Below are 17547 nucleotides of genomic sequence, written 5' to 3' on the forward strand. Positions count from 1 at the left end.
ACTACTCATTTAAAACCAATCACAAACATATAATATTTATATCATCCAAAACCCATCCCCAGAAAATACAAAATAGCCTTCTCAATCCCACCTCCACAGAGAGAGAGAGAGAGAGAGTCTTCTTCATAGGACTAAAACTATCATCCTCTTAAAATGACACAAACATGGAATATACCCACAAAAGTGACTTTACATCAACAAAAAAACTGAAATTTACACAACCAAAAACAAATTGCAAGTGAAGCCACACGCAATCTGCTCAGATACTTGGTATAAATATACCCAAAAAAAAAAAAAGAACAATAAAACTATACAAGAATATAAAATTCATATGATCCAGAACCCTATCCCCAAAAATACAGAATATCCTCCCAAACCCCAGAATCTCCATCTCTAGTTCAACCAAGAACACGACCACGACCCTTCTTTAATTCACCCAAGAATATGAAACATTAAGAGAAAGACAGTAAGAGAAAACTCACCTGTGAGAAGCGGTTCAATGTGAGCAATGCCAAGGAGAAGCTGACGACAAGAACGAGCGAGCGATGGAGACGAGCTGGAGAGAAAATCATACGGCAGTTTTTTAAAGAAAAAATGTGGGAGGAAGAAGAAATGTGAACGGTGTGGGGAAGGAAAGGGAAATGTGAAAGAGAGAGGAGAAATACGTGGGAAAGAAACGGAGTGGAGAGAGAGGAGAAGTGGGTTTGGTGAGAAATATTCATTAAAAAATAAAATGACTGAGCTATAATTTACTTTATATTAAGAATGACTTTAAATAAAAACTGAGATGAAGTTGTTATTGCGAATCCTATGCCAGTGAATTTATCCACAAATTCTTCATATTTGACTGAGTACTGGCATTTGGCTAAGCCAATGCCAGTTAGCCAAATGCCAGTGCTCTCAGAATTGGACCGAAAGCCATTCGGTGCCACAAATAGAGAATCAAAATCAACCAAACAAATTTTCAGTCCGATCCAATCCAGACTAAAGTATTTGATCCGATCGATTTTTCCGGTCGGAACCGAAAAGAAACCCACATCCATACAACTTATAATTCAAACATCTGGCACAAAAGAAACCCACGGCCCACGGCAACGGTGTGAATTCAAAATTTGAAAAATATCGTGTCGTTGACCCGCAGGCCAGAAAGGCAGACATGCAGCGTCCCGTCCTATCCGACGGGGCCCACCTCTCCTCTCCTTTCCTGCGCGCTACGAATGCGAAAAGACGAAAGAAACCCCCGTCTCGCAAAAGGCAAATCAGCGAAGTGAAAAGCCTTAATGGGCAGGGGCAGCAACCTCCGACTTCGAGGCCGAGCAATACCAAATTACCAACAGACAATCTCGTAAATTCGTAATTCAAATAAACATAAAAGAAGAAAACGACCCATTTTAGTTCTCAAACTCCGAACCCGAAATAACGCCCGCTCACACAGCTAGTTTTCATGGAAGCCGAAGCTCAGGTAACTACCACAACCTAACTACCAAAAACTCGAACCTCAACCACCACCAAACAACTGCTAGCCGTGCCGCGCCAGCATCTAACATTATTTTTCTCTATCTGCAACTTCGGTATTTTGTGGGTGCAGAAAATGTTGGCGTTGAAGAAGGCGTACGCGGAGATTATTCTGAACACGGCGAAGGAGGCGGCGGCTCGTGTAATGACATCGGAAAGGAAAGCTCTTCGCTTTCAGCAGGATCTGCGTGCCACCAAGGACGAGGCTATCCGAATGCTCGTCCGCTTGAAGCAAATGATCGATTCCAAGGTGCTCCGTTTTGTAAACTTCAATGTCCTTGATTCCGTTACTTTTGAGTTTCATTCTTTACGCACTCACTCTCTATTTTTAACTTCTTATTATTTTGTATCAGTTTTATGATCTAGAATTGAGGTTCTTGTACGATCTTTAAGTATTACATTGATTCGAATGTAAATTAGGGGCCATTTGATTCTCAGAAGGGAATGGTGAAATGGAAACAAAACGGAGGTGCCTTTTCTTTTCATTTTTTTCTCTGTTTCTGGTGAACCAAACCGAAGGGGAATGCCGACGTTTTATTAAATAAATAACTGAGTATTTCTGTCGGTTGCTACATTTTCAGAATTGGAGGTCTTTGGGGGCGCCGTTTGGCTCAGTCTTTGAAAGCGTTTCCTTGCTTTTAAATGCATAAGTCTTTTCATTCTTTTAGTTTTTGAAATCAGAAAAAAAAGTTACTTTAAATCTGTAACAGGAAACTGGCATTGCAAATTTGCTGTTGTGTTTTAGTTACTTCTTGGTTAGTATGCTGGAAATACTTTTCTCGTTTATTGCGGCTATTGTAAAAGCAACTAGCGCAAGGAAAGTGCGTCCCAAATGCTAACCGAACTGTACCTTGGATGACTGTAAGCCATAGCCAGTGCTAGAATGGACGAGTCTTTATCTGCTTCAGTATATTGCCAAATTGTATCGGAGCTTGTGTTTGGATTATCTCCAATGTTGGCTAGAGATATAATGCGTAATATTTCTTATGTAGACTCAATTCCATCATACATGTGTACGCAAACACATGCACGCAGGTACGCATGCACACATATATGGAAAACTTAGTATGGTACAGTCTCTGTTACAGCTCATGAGGCTTATTATTGTTCCTTGTATGTTAAAGTTTGCTACAAGTTTGCTATCTCTCATCTTATTCATTCATCTTTTCAACTGTTAACAGAGTCTTCCCCTTATTTGTTTATTTCTTGAAGCAGTTTCAAATAATGTCAATAGATCAAAGCATATTTCGATGACACAAGCAAAACTGATTCATTGTGATACTGCTTTCCAATTTCGGGAACAGAATTTTTGAAGTACTGAAATACACCAATCTGTGTGCGTCATGGAAATTTCTAACTTCCAACACATTTACACATTAATCTACTTTCATGTTTATTCATTTGTACTACTGAGATTCCAGCACTACTTTTTGGTGTAAGGAAAGCAGCAAGGATGTAGTGGTTCCTTGGATTTCGAGCAGTGATGACGCTTAAAGAATGAAAAGTGAGGGGGATTGAAAAAGTTCTATCATATTGGGTTGCATGGTATATATTTATATGTTTGGGGGTCAGAGGAAGAGCCCCTTAGGCCTTAGCCCTCCCTGTAGATCTTAGTGGTCTGATCTTAGCTAGATTTAAACTACCAACTTTTGCTGGTTAATTGTTTCCTAGTTTGTTATGAAGTATCCTCAAATGTTCAATTTTAATGTGTTACTGCTAGGTCTTTGAGGTCTACATAGTGACTTCAGTAAATAGAGTCCACCGTTTTCTTCTCTCTCTTTTTCCCCTTATAAATGTTCAATTTGGTCTGGACACAATCTGTTCCAGAAAGATTAGAAGGAAAAATAAAAAGGCTGGTCAATTGAAAGTCATGCTATTCATTTTTTTATTCCTGTTTTTCAATATACCCAACTCTTATACAGCATCCTCCTTTCAACGAAACAAAATGCATTAACACCAAGGAGCACTTTAAATTTCAGTATTATCATTATAATTTACCAATTCATTCAGTTTACGTATGCTGTCAAAGGTGTCATTCATTGAACATTGGATGTTCAATGTCTGGGTTTGATAGGGGTCTGCCCTTTTGGGTAGTCTTAGTTATAAGTTAAAAGAAATGCATTGCTCATCCAAACATATTAGCAACTACATTGCATTAATGTTGAAAGGGCAACTTGAATTTTTCTAAAGGTGCCTGCTCCAGTATATTTTGGAGTTTTTGTAAGCAGTTAGAATAGAATTGACCAGTTTTTCCTTGTTTACAGGCCACTGAGACGGAGATGGCATCCTTGGGCCAGCAGAAAAGGATAGAAGAGCTTGAAGCACAGCTCAATGAGGCAGAGGATGTGATAGGAGATCTTAGAACAGAGTTGAAACAGGTATGGGGTGCATTGGAGAAAGTGAAGAGCAACCAAGCGCGAAGTTTAAATGGACAAATCAAGAAGGAAGATGCATCTTCTGATGAAAATGCAGCAGCTGATCCCATCAGACCCTCTCTTTCAAATTCAGGATTTGAAACTATGATGACTTCTGACATGAAGAATGCGCCTTTGAATGAGAGAGTTTCAGTTGATAATTCCTGTATTACAACAAAAGAATCTGATCAACCAAGTGTGTCTCTGATGAATAATTATTATGCTAATGACTCTGATTTAGCCTCCATAATGAAGAGAAGCAAGGAGTCTGAACTGTACAAAAATGGATTTACGCAGAGAATTCGTGCATTTGAAAGAAACTTCGTGGATGGAAAGGTGCCTTCTTCTGGAGATGTAGACGATCAACATTCTCTCAAAAAGAATGAGTTGATCACTGAAGTGAGTAATAAGGATGAAGGAAAATGTCTTCAACCCTCTTCTAGGACCAGCAACTCAGAAATGATGAACTCCTCAATTGGCAAAGAAGTGAAGAACCCAATTAAGACCCGCACATTACAAAGAAGAAATATACGGTTTGGGAAAGCCAAAGCTACTTCATGGAAGTCTTGTCCCCGTCCTGACCAGCTCATGAAACTTTGTCAACCATCTTCTGTTCTTTCCTGTTGTAAAACACTCTCAGTCAATGGGAATGTTAAGTCTGCTGAGAGCACCTGTACTATACCGAATTTCAAGGCAGACAAAGAGAAAGTCCATGAAGGGAATGGAGAAAAAGGGATGGAAAATGGGGATGCCAATGCCTCAGTTAGGTCTCGTTCTGATGAGCTGCTAAGCAAACCTTGTCAGCCATATTCTGTTATCTCGTGTCAAAGAACTTCTTTGCATTCAATCAATGGAAATGTTAAATCTGGTGAAGAGAGGTCAAGAATAAGTGAAACCGATTCTGGGATGAAGCCATCAATCTGTTTGGATCCAGGATTGACTTTAATTACACATGATGTAGATCCTAGATCAGGTTCTGCTGATCTTATTGTTGACATCAAGGATACTAATGAATCTGGATTTGTCCAGAATGCGGCACGGAAGGATATGGAGTTGGTGGACAAGTTTGCATTGGTAAAACATAAAGTTAATGCTACCAAGAATTTGGTGAATCCAAGTTCTGAGTTGGATCATGGGATGTTCAACAAACCATTGATGAACTCTTATTTGAAAGATGCTGAAGCATCTGAAGCAACAAATGTTTCTGCTCGTCAAGGAGATAGCAACAGGCTTCTCATGTACACCTTTCGTAGGAAGCGCAAGAAGGAATCCTTGAGCTTCCCTGATGGCAATGCTTCTCTTGAAAACAGGACCACTAAGAGAAGGTCAGGAGATAAACAAAGTGATGCGCCAAAGCCACAAAACTCTAGCATAATCAATGACTCATCTAGAGACAGTCGTCGACTGGCTCAGATTGCCCGGCAGGTTGGTTTTTTTCCCCTTCTTCTTACTCTCTTGATTGTTTCTAAATGTTGTCTTTTAAAAAATGAACGAAGTATTTCTTTCATGGTGGTAGACTACGAAAATATTTCAAATATACAAACTGGTTTCTCTTGGCTTTTTGGTGCTCCCAGTGCATAATTACATGCTCTTCGAGTTTTATGTTGCTAAATGATTAAGCTTGTTTAATATTCTATTATACTTTCCCCTTTTGTGCAGCTCATTTCTTTGTCTGGGAAAAGATGGTGGTAGAAAAGGTCACCGTATCTTACATCCAACTTGTAGAAAGTTGTACATGATTCGCCATTCAAGAAAACATTAACCTTTGCAGGGTCGCTGCAAAGGTTAATGTCAGCTGGCTGCATTTTAGAGAGAGATAGAGAGATAAGTTGTTGAAGGATTATCAAATCTTGTTGCTCTCCCACTCATGTAATGTGTAGGGATAGAAAAGATGAGGAAAACTTTTTGCGACGTATAAGTTTTTTTTTTTTTTTTTTTGTGTTGAAGTTTCAGTTTGTAACTAGCTCTAAATCGAAAATGGTGTTGATTTTTTAAGTCATGTAACCCAATTTATCTTAATCCCCAGATTGCAATCTCTGACTTCAGACTTCCTTTTTGTAAACTTTTACAATGTAACATGTATTTTATGAGGCAAAAACACTTTTTAGTCGATGTCCTAAAAGCTCGCCTTTCCCCTGCCCAAGAAGAAATCTCATGGAGAAGAGAAAAATGATATGCTTTACTGATGCTGCTGTACAATAACTCAGCATGTAGGGTCATTTTCTGATATGATTTAGGTATCCAACAAGCGTGCTGCGCATCGTCACGTTTCATTCATTCTATTGCTCTCATCAACCGGCAAAAATGCGAGTGAGCACTGCCAATCTGCTTTCCAAAGTAAAAGCCACGCAGCTTTGAGTAGGAGAATATTTTGCACTTCTTCCTCATGGTTTAACACCACGTCACCACTCCCACAACTCTGAAAATGATTACTTTTTTTTTTTGTTAATCCCTCTAAAGTTTGTATCTTTTGGCAATTATTGTCATAGCAGTTTCAATTCAAACAATTTCATTAATCTACAAGGTGAAATTAGCGAAGACTTGAAAATTACATAACCCAAAACATATCTTACCACTTTTTACCTTGCTAGCTAATTCCGAGGCAATGACTATGGTTGGGTCAGTAGCGTGCACGCGAAACTAAACAAATACGAACTTAATTACTGGGCTCAATTCGGTGAGCAATCATACTGACTTCACTTGCAGTTGTGGTGAATGCTGCACTAGTGCAGACACACTGTCTGCTTGTCTTCCCCTCAGGTCCTCTTCATCACTGTGAATACTCGAAAACAAAAAGGGCATCTTTTCGGTTCCAACTCTCTATAAAAGCGAGACACCCCAATGCCAAGACTCAAATGGTCCTCTCGATCGACTCTTGAGGTAGCTAACTAGCTATATTGCCAAAAAAGAAAAAGACCCACGCAATATGGAGATGAGGAAGATAAAGAGTCATAAGAGAGTAGCTGAAGAGAGAGACCAGTTTGAAGATGACGACATTATGAACACAGTTTTGTTCACAGCTGGAGCAGCTCTTTTAATGGCATGCGTGAAACGCGCAATGATAAAGTCCCTAGTCGAGCAGTACTGGCGCGCATGGGTGTTTCTCGCCCTCAACCTCGTCCTCTTAGCCATTGTTTTCACGTCTCTACGCTCCGCCTCCAACGAAAATCAAGAATGCAATGACGACCATGCGGAGATGAAGATCGAAAGGAACGAGAATAAGGGGCATTGTACGGGGCCTGCACAAGCTGAAAATCACTGCGGCCACAAAGTGCACCGGAAAAAAAGTGATGAAAATGAGGTAGATGGAGTGGATGATCCTGATGAAGACCACGCAGGAGAGGCTCCAATGAGGCTGTCAAAGGAGGAGCTAAACGAGAGAGTGGAAACTTTCATTGCCATGTTCAGGCAGCATTTGGCGTCCGATGCGAAGAAAGGTAGAAGCCAGTTCTTAGTGAAACCGGCACGAGCTGAAGTTTTGAATTTTCAAAAGGTGTCGTACATGACTACCCTTTCCCTCGAGGGACGTCATGTGCTTAATTAAGTACGCAAGTTTTGGGATGCATTAATTAATGTTATATTTATATAGAATTAAGAGGCATTTTTAAAGGCAAATTTGATTTCGGCAGCCCCGGCCAGCCCATTCACGGTATGTAGATCACCAAAGTCTCAATTAACTTCATGATCAGAAGATGCACGGGGATTGAGTAGAAAGCAAAAGGTCGAATTATAAGAAGGGCATGAACCACAATATTTTGAAACTCATCCCAATGTTATATATCAACCCTTTTTACAGGCAAGATCGATCCCATTATACACTCGTAAGCATGGATCCGATCGATGTAGTGACCTTCTAATCCAATGATCGATTCATTTTGATTCTTGTCTGTAATTTGCAGCATAGGAATTCCATTTGTCAGTATGACCTGCAGTCTCGATCCTTTCAATGAGTTTTAAAAGATAAAACAGATCATCGCAGATGAAGATTGGCTTTAATAATTTGTTGTTTTTATTGACTAACGATACCCACACAACATATCTCACATCGCATGTTTAAAAGTGAGGCTATTTTTATAAAGTAATGTTATTTTTATAAAATATTTTATTAAATTACCCTTATTTTATTTTATAGTTGTGTAATGTATTGTAAAAAATAATACTGCATTTTTCTCTAATTAATTCATCTAAACTCACTCAAAAGGCTGTGTGCTTTGTCGTCTTTATTGCTTTTGTGCTCAATTTGTGGTTTTTAAAGGAGAACTGTAGATGGATATCAGCAGAGTCTTGCATCAGAAGTATATGCTAGGCTATGGATCTGAGACATGTACAAGGCGCATAGACAAATTGAAATAATTATGCCTTCCACAGGTGATTCTGATCATCAGCATTAATATGCAACGACTGCAGGGGGTTAAAGCTTATGTTCAAATCTCAAACTTTATGTGAAGCAGTGGTCCCAAAGGGCCCAAAGAACAAAGGGGCGGGGGCCGGAGATAAGAGCCTCGTGGCTCATAGCCTCATGCTGCATGCTACTCATTATGATTGAGGTTGAAAGATAACTGTAACGACTGCAAACGCATCTACTTCTTTTAGAATGTCTCTGGCTGTGAAAGCTACACGCATATTTGAGTACGTACTGAGCTGGGACATGTGACATGTGATTGCATGCATCAAGAAGAAAATCGAACCAGGTCCCCTCCTCCCTGCTGCTAATTATTAAGGCCGGTGGTTTTGATGATCAGGTTTGCGAATCTAACAACTTTCACGTACAACATTAACATAAAGCTGTTTAAAAACGTAATTGAACCAACCGGAAACAGTAATTATCAGGTAATATTAGTAAGACATGAATATTAATCCATATATCAACTGTATTTTTAATTAATTTGGTGCGAACTTGGGATTTGTCGACATAACAAACACAGGATCGATAACTGTATCACTATATGTAAACGAAAAGCATCTCAAAATCATGGGTAGACCCTCTCTCTCTCCAAATTAATAATAGAAAAATATTGGCTATAGTCTTAAGAATATCCAAATTTCAACAACACCAAGTGGGAGGCACCGTTATTTCATAAATGACATGGGCCAACTGATATGTACTACCTATTAGACCGATTACCACACAGTCACAGGACAGCACCTACAGCGACCCTTTTTTTTTTGGGCCTTTTCCTTTGTTTGAAGTACTTGAACTGCTTTCCGTTTCATGGTAAAAATGTTTCGTTTATTTCATTTCATTATTATATTTTTAAAAATTTTTATATAAAATATAATAAATAATTTAATTTTTTAAATCTTAAAATAATAATAATATTAAAAATAATATATTAATAATATATTATTTAATTTTTAATTTACATTTCAACTCATTATCCAAACCATACGCATAACTCGGCCGTGGTTAATATCTATCCATTGCAGCTCTATTAATTATTTATGGGTTTAATTGAAAAAAAGGTTGACGTTATTGTGTTTTCTAATTTTTTTCTCAAGAAATATGATTGGAAAATATAATTGACCCACGAATTTATAATTTAGAGAAATACTATTATTCTCTAATTTATATCATTCACTTTACTCTCTTGATATGTGATGTCACGTAGTTTATTAAAAAAAATTAAAAATACAAACATAAAAAAGTACATGCATGAAATCTTCATTTAATTTTGTATTAATACTCGTTTAAAGAATATAATTATAGCATTACTCATTTAATTATGCTGAATTGTATCAAGCATCAAGGGAAAAAAAATGTTTTGATTTCATGACTTGTACTGCTTCGTGGCCGTCACTATTAGGAGTCCATATATATACCCAACCAAATGAAGTTATTCCAATTTCCAACAGTGTCGTCCTTTCGTAATATATGATTATTAATAGTGTTAAGATCCAGATTCTCCTAATTGACCTATTCCAACTCCATTCCAGCTCACTCTTTCAAATTACAGCTTGATTTGACATCTTACCATGCAAAAAGAAAATAAAGAACGGCACTTAATTCCATAATTTATTACGGCCAGTTGAACGAAGATTAATTAAGGATTTGATGAGAATGAGATATATATATGCTTATAATGTCTGGTCATATATATGCATGCCAGATCAAAGGGCACCCCTGACCCCATGCCGATATAATATATAAATATATATATATACATATATTTATAGTAGATCATCGTTTTGACTTTGACGCGTAAGGATATTAATGTCACGACGTAAAAATCCATGAGACATACGTGACCAGCACCACCTAACAAGTCTAATTATCAAGTAAATGATAAAAACTAATTTATGAGGCCTATATCATTTGCGGTTTCCTTCTGAAACAGTCATCGAATTACACCATGAAAATATCATGAGGGAGAGAGAGAGAGAAGTTTCTTCCAACATCTTTTGACTTCGCATATATAATTCGTTTGCTTGTCTTGGGTATATCGGTAGCTAGAGGGTGTAACGTATAAGGTTGCTGGGTTTGTCTCTTTCTCTTAATCTTTCATGTATGGGCGATTGGCCCAATGATATTCTACAGCAAAATCCAGATTTAGTGCTGAAAATGATAAAAATAGCGGCCATCCAAAGGAGGTCCGAGCAGCACAAGGCATATTCACTACATCTTCATGTAATTATGCCAAACATGGACTGGGTTGTTTTGTGAGGTTATGGATATTGAGAACCGGAAGTCGAGAGCTCTGAGAATTGGCAGATGGTTTAAGAGGAAGTACAAGAGAGATGACCCGTTTCATTTGAGTGAAGTTTCAGGTTAAAATCTTCTTCTTCTTCTTCTTTTCTCCCTTCTTTTTATGGCGTTCACTAGTTGTCATGTTATATTTCAAGCTAGCATTCCCTTTTGAGTACAGATCGGGGCGAAGATGAGAGTGACGATTACCTGGATGATGTTATCGTTCGGTCAACGGAGATGGATCCATGCATTTCGACGAATGAATTAAGGTGAGAGATCTCGTTTATCTTTGAGCCGAAAGAAATAAGCCAGGAATTGACGATTGTTTTGTTTTCCGGATACTAAATTCAGAATCTTCGTGGGTACCTGGAATGTTGCTGGAAGATCTCCTATAGGGAGTCTAGCCGTAGATTTGGACGAGTGGTTGAATCTCAAAGATACTGCCGACATGTATGTTCTTGGGTATGTAACGATATTGTGTGCTAGGTATCTTAACGTTCTAATTAATTATCTCTTTAGTCATACGTGAAGATCAAACAGCTGAGAGATTTGACAACCAAAAAAAAAAAAAACAAAACAAACAAATTTCCGCTTGCAGATTTCAAGAGATTGTACCCTTAAAGACCAGAAACGTAATAGGAGCAGAAGATCCAACTGAAGCAACGAATTGGAACATGCTAATAGGAAAAACACTCAACAGCAAATATGGATGCGCTTGGTTGACACCGATGTTGAATATAATCTCAAGCGACAATTACCATTATCCTGGAAGTCCCGATTTGAGAAGAAAGAGTGTTGGCAGCCTCGTCATTGGGAGTCCACTCAGAGACAGACCAATCAGGAATCGACTTGACAAGCTGAACGGGGGAAGTGATCAGTACAAGCTAATTGCAAGCAAGAAGATGGTTGGAGTCTTTGTAAGTGTTTGGATGAGAAAGGAATTACTCATTAAGTATTGCATTTCAAATGTCAAAGTTTGTTCAGTCGCTTGTGGCATTATGGGTTATTTGGGAAACAAAGGTGCGGTTTCTGTAAGCATGTCAATCGAAGGAACTAGTTTTTGCTTCATTGCTGCCCATTTGGCTTCTGGTGAGAAAAAAGGTTATGAAATCCGGAGGAATTACCAAATCTCAGAGATTTTCAGGCGAACTTCTTTCACTCGATCCCCTAAAAACGATACGAGTCCTCCCCCTCTCACCATCTTAGGACATGAGTAAGTGAAGTACTTATCCCAACAAATAAACAAAATACATATTTTCAAATAATTCATTGTTGGTTCTCGTTGTATTTGAGCTAATTAATATGAGAACCACTGTACGTACGTACGTACTTTTATATTCACAACCCAAGATTTTCATGTATTGCTGCTTTTGGATATATAGCCGGATATTCTGGTTTGGGGATCTCAACTATAGGCTATGCTTGGAAGACAGCTTTGCGAGGCAACTGATAGAGAAGCAAGACTGGAGAGCTTTGCAAGAGTTTGATCAGCTGCGAAGGGAGCAGAAAGATGGAAGAGTATTTCAAGGTTGGAAAGAGGGAAGCATAGATTTTGCACCCACGTACAAGTATTCTTCTCACAACTTTAATCGCTACTCAGGAGGCTTTCCAAGCAGATCTGGAGAGAAACAAAGGACTCCAGCATGGTATAACTACGAATCATCACTATTCTTTCTTAAATTTTGAACTGTATTATGGACCATGCATCATAATCTTGAGCATCATAGGACCACCACTAACCAGGCTTAAATGTGTTGGTATTTGGTCCGTACTTAGGATCAGTGGTCCTAGCTAGATTGCAAGTAATGACAGCTTTTTTTTTTTTTTTTTGAGCTGAAATCTGCATGCATGATCATCTTACAATCAAAATGATTGTCGGTTGCTTCAATATAACTGTGCAAGAACAGTGCATGAGAAGATGTATATGATGATGTAATGGCAGGTGTGATAGAATTCTATGGTACGGGAGAGGAACAAAGCAACTATCCTATTTTCGAAGTGAAAGCAAGTTCTCTGATCATCGACCTGTCTCTGCCCTATTCTCTACACGGGTAAAGCTGTTGAGTCTACCAGTACAGGAGTTGATGCAATGCACACCATTTTTTTCACCAAAAAAGGCTAGGCCTGGATCCCAAATACGTACGTACGTACAAGCTCATGTAAGTTAGATAATAATATCCCAGATAACCTTAAAAGTTGTAGTATTTTTCTCAAGGTATTACATTAATTGTACATACATTTTAGTAAACTATTGAGTCATTTAATTCTTGTAAAGTACTGCCATACTAAAGATTCATGTACTTTTCTATCGACAGTATCATTAATTATTATTGTGATAATTAATGCAGGAGGGCCTAAGTCAAACATGATGAAGTGGCCAAATCAACATTAATTCCTATTATCTATTGTTTGTAAAGGGTATTGAAGCATCGCCAATACAAATGCCTAACTGTACGTACGTACGTAGATCTATCAAAACTTGAGATCATCAGAATACATTGAACCAGCTAGCTAGCTAGCTGGCCTATGTTGCCGCAGGCTCAGGCTGCAGGCTTGATATGGATGCTATTGATCACGTCAGCTTGCAGCCTTCTTTCCCTTAATAATTCTCGCCATTTTCAGTGAGATCATTCATTCTGGTTTGCTCGTAATTGAAATTAGATCTAATAGCTGGAAAGTAGTGCGGTTTTTCTTGAGTGTGTAGTAGACACGTACACCTCCTGATCCGCAAGTACTTCTCACCGAGGGAAGCGTACGTACGTACACGATAACTTCCAGTTCAGAATTAGTGATCTGCTTGTTTTCATGAGGTCAAAGAAACATCTTCAGCTAGCTAGCTGCTGGTTGTGTCGGCATGCATGAGCTGACCCAAGAAGATTTAAAAACAAAACACATGACCCAGAAAGAAAGTGGATTAGAAAAAAAGACGATGGCCATGCCATCACGAATTAATGATGTAATCTTCAGCTAGCTAGCTGATGGTCACACATGTTGACTATCTGTAGCCCAAACTTAGACCCAATATTTCATTGGGCCAACATATGTGGACTTTTATTACCAAAAGCCCTATTAAATAAGTTCAATATTGCTGCTGGTCGCTGTTGGACAGTCTCTTATTTCTCTTCTGATTTTATTTTTTATTTAAAAGAAAGAAAGAAGACATGAAGGGGAAAAGGAAATTGTTAATTGGACGCTGTTGGACAGTCTCCAAGGCCACCAAGATCACTTTCATCCAATATTGGACTTAGAGATTATGACTCATTTACTTCGACTATGTCTATCTCATTAAATTTAATAAACTTGCTATTTCTTAAACGAATTTTACTTAAATTTATCCAATATAATTTTAACTCAATTAATTGGACTTAATTTTGTCGTAATGATATGCCAACACCAATTTGTTGATGTAAACGAATTTCCACTCCCATGATAATCGAAACTTTCATGTTTAGATGGCTTTTGAAACATTAATTTTACATGAGTCCAAAACCAGTCTCATGGACCAATTTGTGACACAAGTTCTCAACACTTATAAAGATCACAACAAGGCATGGGAGTGGAAAACACTGATCAACCTACCTGAAAGGTCCCTCTCATCACATGAGCATTTCTCAATCACTTTTGACGTGGCAGTAAGGCCATGTGGCAGCACCTTAGTAGCAATAACACACAATGGCTTAGTCCAGTTTGTAGTAACAGCATTCTCAACTAGTTGTAATCCACATCAAGGGGAAACTATGGCAGCACTCATAGGTGTCCAAGAAGCACATTCAAGATAGCTAAAAAGATTATCATAGAAGAAGACTCACAAAAAGTCATAGCAGCTCTACAATAATCACATAGAAACACTGATTGGATAATTGAGGGCATCATCAGTAACACACAGTTCCTTCTGCGAAGTTTTGAAGACTGGACAATAGTAAAATTACATCGTTCTCAAAATCGATGCATGCATTCTATTCCGCAATAGGCAGTAACGAACAACATGTTAAGTAGTATACCCCTGAATAGGATTCTCCAATATCTGTTAGAATTTCACAATGAGAAAGATCCACCTTTCTAAGCTAGCTACTTACTACTGTTAATTTGTACTTTTAATTTCCTGCACCATGAACAGTTGTCTTTACTGTTTCTAAAGTTTCTAAAGACTACTTGTTGAGAAAAAAAAAAAAATTTTACAGCCTTCAATTAATTCAATGACGTCAATATATGTGTGGCAGGTTTAAACCTGCTTTCAACTTCACTCAATCCACATATATATCTTGTCTAGGTTTAATCAATTGATCTGATGAAACTTTCTGAGAGCAGAGGGATAGATGAGAATCATTCTCCGATTCTTTGTTTCCAAATTTCCATAGCCCCCCATTAAGTAATTCATAAGAAAGAGCTGAAACCTAAGGTAGGAAAAAAAAATAATAAGAGAAAGGATGCAAGAATGTGATCTGATTACTGATCTCCTTCTGATCTCTCATATAGTATTTTCGGGTGGTACTGAATATTAAGATCTAGTGATGATGATGATGATTATGGAAATATTGCAAGGAGTACGCCGGCCAAAACTGTATGTAGCTCGTCTACCCATCCTTTTTGTTCTGAAGGTGGCCGTGAGATACACGACAAAAATGAATAATGAGCGTCTAAGTCTCCGAAATAATCATACGGTGACACATACACATGATAGTGGTGGAGGGGGGCCAAACTGGGCTTTGTATATAATTGTCTAGCGGGAGAGAAGAGGGACATGATGGCCCCTTCTTCCACCAATATTATTAATGGTTTTCTTAAGAGTTGTTATGGAAACTTAAGCTGCCTAGTTTGGGTCTCGATGTTTTTTAAGATATTTTCAGAATACCTCACTATTATTTATTATTTTTAATGACTTTTTAATTATTATTCAATATTCTATATATCATTACTTTTTCACTAATATTCACAAAATACGGCATTACTCAAATGCAACTTTAAGCCATGTTTGGAATACAAATTCACTTTAATCTAAATATCTTAATTAAATCAATTATTGATGGAACTCGTTATCTTTTCAACTTTTTTATAAAAAGGTTAAATCCATCTCAACTTATATATATAAGTAGCTACTTCATATAACTAAACACATATTTCAATCTATTTATATTCAAATACATTTCAATGTGACTCGCTAAATATTACTTTTCATAGATCAATATTTGAGATCATGATCTCAACATCCCTTAAGGAAAATGGGTGGTGATCAAGCAGTAAAAGTTTTAGCCTTTCGTGAGATCTGTGTTTTTTCTTTCACTGGGTAACTCATGTTATTCTAGCTCCAACTATTAATTAAGAGTAACGACATCCATTCATAGAATGTGGTATTCGATCTCTTTGAAAAAATTTAGAGTCTATTATTAAAATGTAGATATTTTTTTATAATGTGAATTCTAAATTTATCCAAATTTTTTAAAAGCAGTGCACGAGAATTGCATATATATATATATATATATATATATATATATATATATATCTTAAAACTATACAAGTCTTTTTTCTTTCATTTCTTTGAAACACATGCTAGAATATATATTTCATTAGGATAAATTAATTACTTAAATGACGGACCAGTACTGATAATATCTACTTAATTTATCCCATGCATTTGTTGCATGTACAGAGTATATATATTTGTGTGTAATTAGTACTATAAGATCAGTACGATTATACTATTAGTGGACAGACAAATTAAGTGCGATATTTTCATATTTTAAATCTGCCTCCAGCAGACATATATATTATATGTGCATGCATGTTTTCAAGTCCGAATATATATACAAAAATAAGTGCATTTTTTAAGAAAGAACAAGGTTACGTTTTTTGTATATTTTTTTTCCCAAGCAACGTCAGAAGATCATTGACTAACTCCACTCAAGTTTATATAAATATCTTACCTCAACATCTAATCCCACGTCGTATTCTACTTTTGCTGTTGCATGTGGGAGGACGCCACTAACGGAAACGGGCTGATCATCTTCATTTCACCGAGGATAGGTCTGCTTCTTTCAAATTAAAAAGCAAATTAGAAAGAGAAGAAAAAAAAAAAAAGGAAGGAAAGAGATCGAAAGCTATAGCTAGCTAGCTAAATGCACGCCTGGAAAGAACCCTGATCAAGTTGTATCCTCATCACACTCCTAAACTGGCGGACTTTCAGCGAACTCATCATCGATGTAAAAGCAGGCGCATTATTTATTATTATTTTAATTTTTTATGATCACAAAGACCCAATTGCTGATTAAAGAGTTTGTCATGTTAGACAATAGTCACATCCTCGGGTTTTAATCTCATGTAATTGGGTTTTGTAGTTGACAGCTCGACTAGTTAACCCTAAGATATCAGACACACTCCACCTAAAAGAGTCACCTCGGTCTCTTAACTGTTTACACCAATATATATACATATATATATATATAGAGAGAGAGAGATTTAAAACAAGTCATGATGGGAAAGTCATGACTCATCCAAATTATTGATCTGCAATATCTTCTTGCATCTTGATTCTCAATCATAGTATGCATGACACACTTCAAAATCAGTGGCTAGGATAGAAGTGGGTAACATAATTTCATCTGGTTGGCGCGCACACTCTGCCCATCGAATATATCACCTTTCATTTAGAACGACAAATATACTTGCATCTTTGAGAAAGTCAGTTCTTCTATTGCATTCTAGCATTGGAGTCCATGCATTCTAGCATTGGAGTCCAAGTATTGCATTCTGATATGCTTACGAAGCAACCCCCTCGATCCCCTTTCTTACCCTCTGAGAGTAGTAGTGTTACTTTGACGCTTTGAAAATAAAAGAATAGGGTTCCATGAGTAAGGAATTAGAAACCAGAAGAAAAAGTATACACGAATGTCTTTCTTGAGGTGAATGTAAAGATCAGCAATGGGAAAAGATTACATA

At 37.4% G+C, this 17547-nt stretch overlaps 2 protein-coding genes and 1 pseudogene across 3 annotated transcripts; all 3 read left to right on the forward strand.

The window, feature by feature from the left end:
• Positions 1-1326: 1326 nt before the first annotated feature.
• Positions 1327-17068, forward strand: LOC121250977. 2 transcript variants are annotated; one of them, XR_005937907.1, is made up of 5 exons: positions 1327-1462; positions 1589-1765; positions 3780-5354; positions 5589-5757; positions 17056-17068. XR_005937907.1 is itself a non-coding variant. In XM_041150245.1 (4 exons), exons 1-4 carry the CDS (start codon positions 1445-1447, stop codon positions 5619-5621), a joined length of 1803 nt encoding a protein of 600 aa, XP_041006179.1. In that variant the 5' UTR covers positions 1327-1444; the 3' UTR covers positions 5622-5987. The 2 variants fall into 2 exon arrangements, 1 of the variants encoding a protein (XP_041006179.1); XM_041150245.1 differs by lacking the exon at positions 17056-17068 and having other exon boundaries at positions 5589-5987.
• On the forward strand, positions 6645-7716 carry LOC121250979. The gene has a single exon (XM_041150246.1). It carries the CDS (start codon positions 6856-6858, stop codon positions 7471-7473), a length of 618 nt encoding a protein of 205 aa, XP_041006180.1. The 5' UTR covers positions 6645-6855; the 3' UTR covers positions 7474-7716.
• LOC121250978 lies at positions 10249-12934 on the forward strand (annotated as a pseudogene).
• Positions 17069-17547: the final 479 nt, after the last annotated feature.

This window comes from Juglans microcarpa x Juglans regia, chromosome 2D, assembly GCF_004785595.1.
Source record: "Juglans microcarpa x Juglans regia isolate MS1-56 chromosome 2D, Jm3101_v1.0, whole genome shotgun sequence".
NCBI lineage: Eukaryota > Viridiplantae > Streptophyta > Magnoliopsida > Fagales > Juglandaceae > Juglans > Juglans microcarpa x Juglans regia.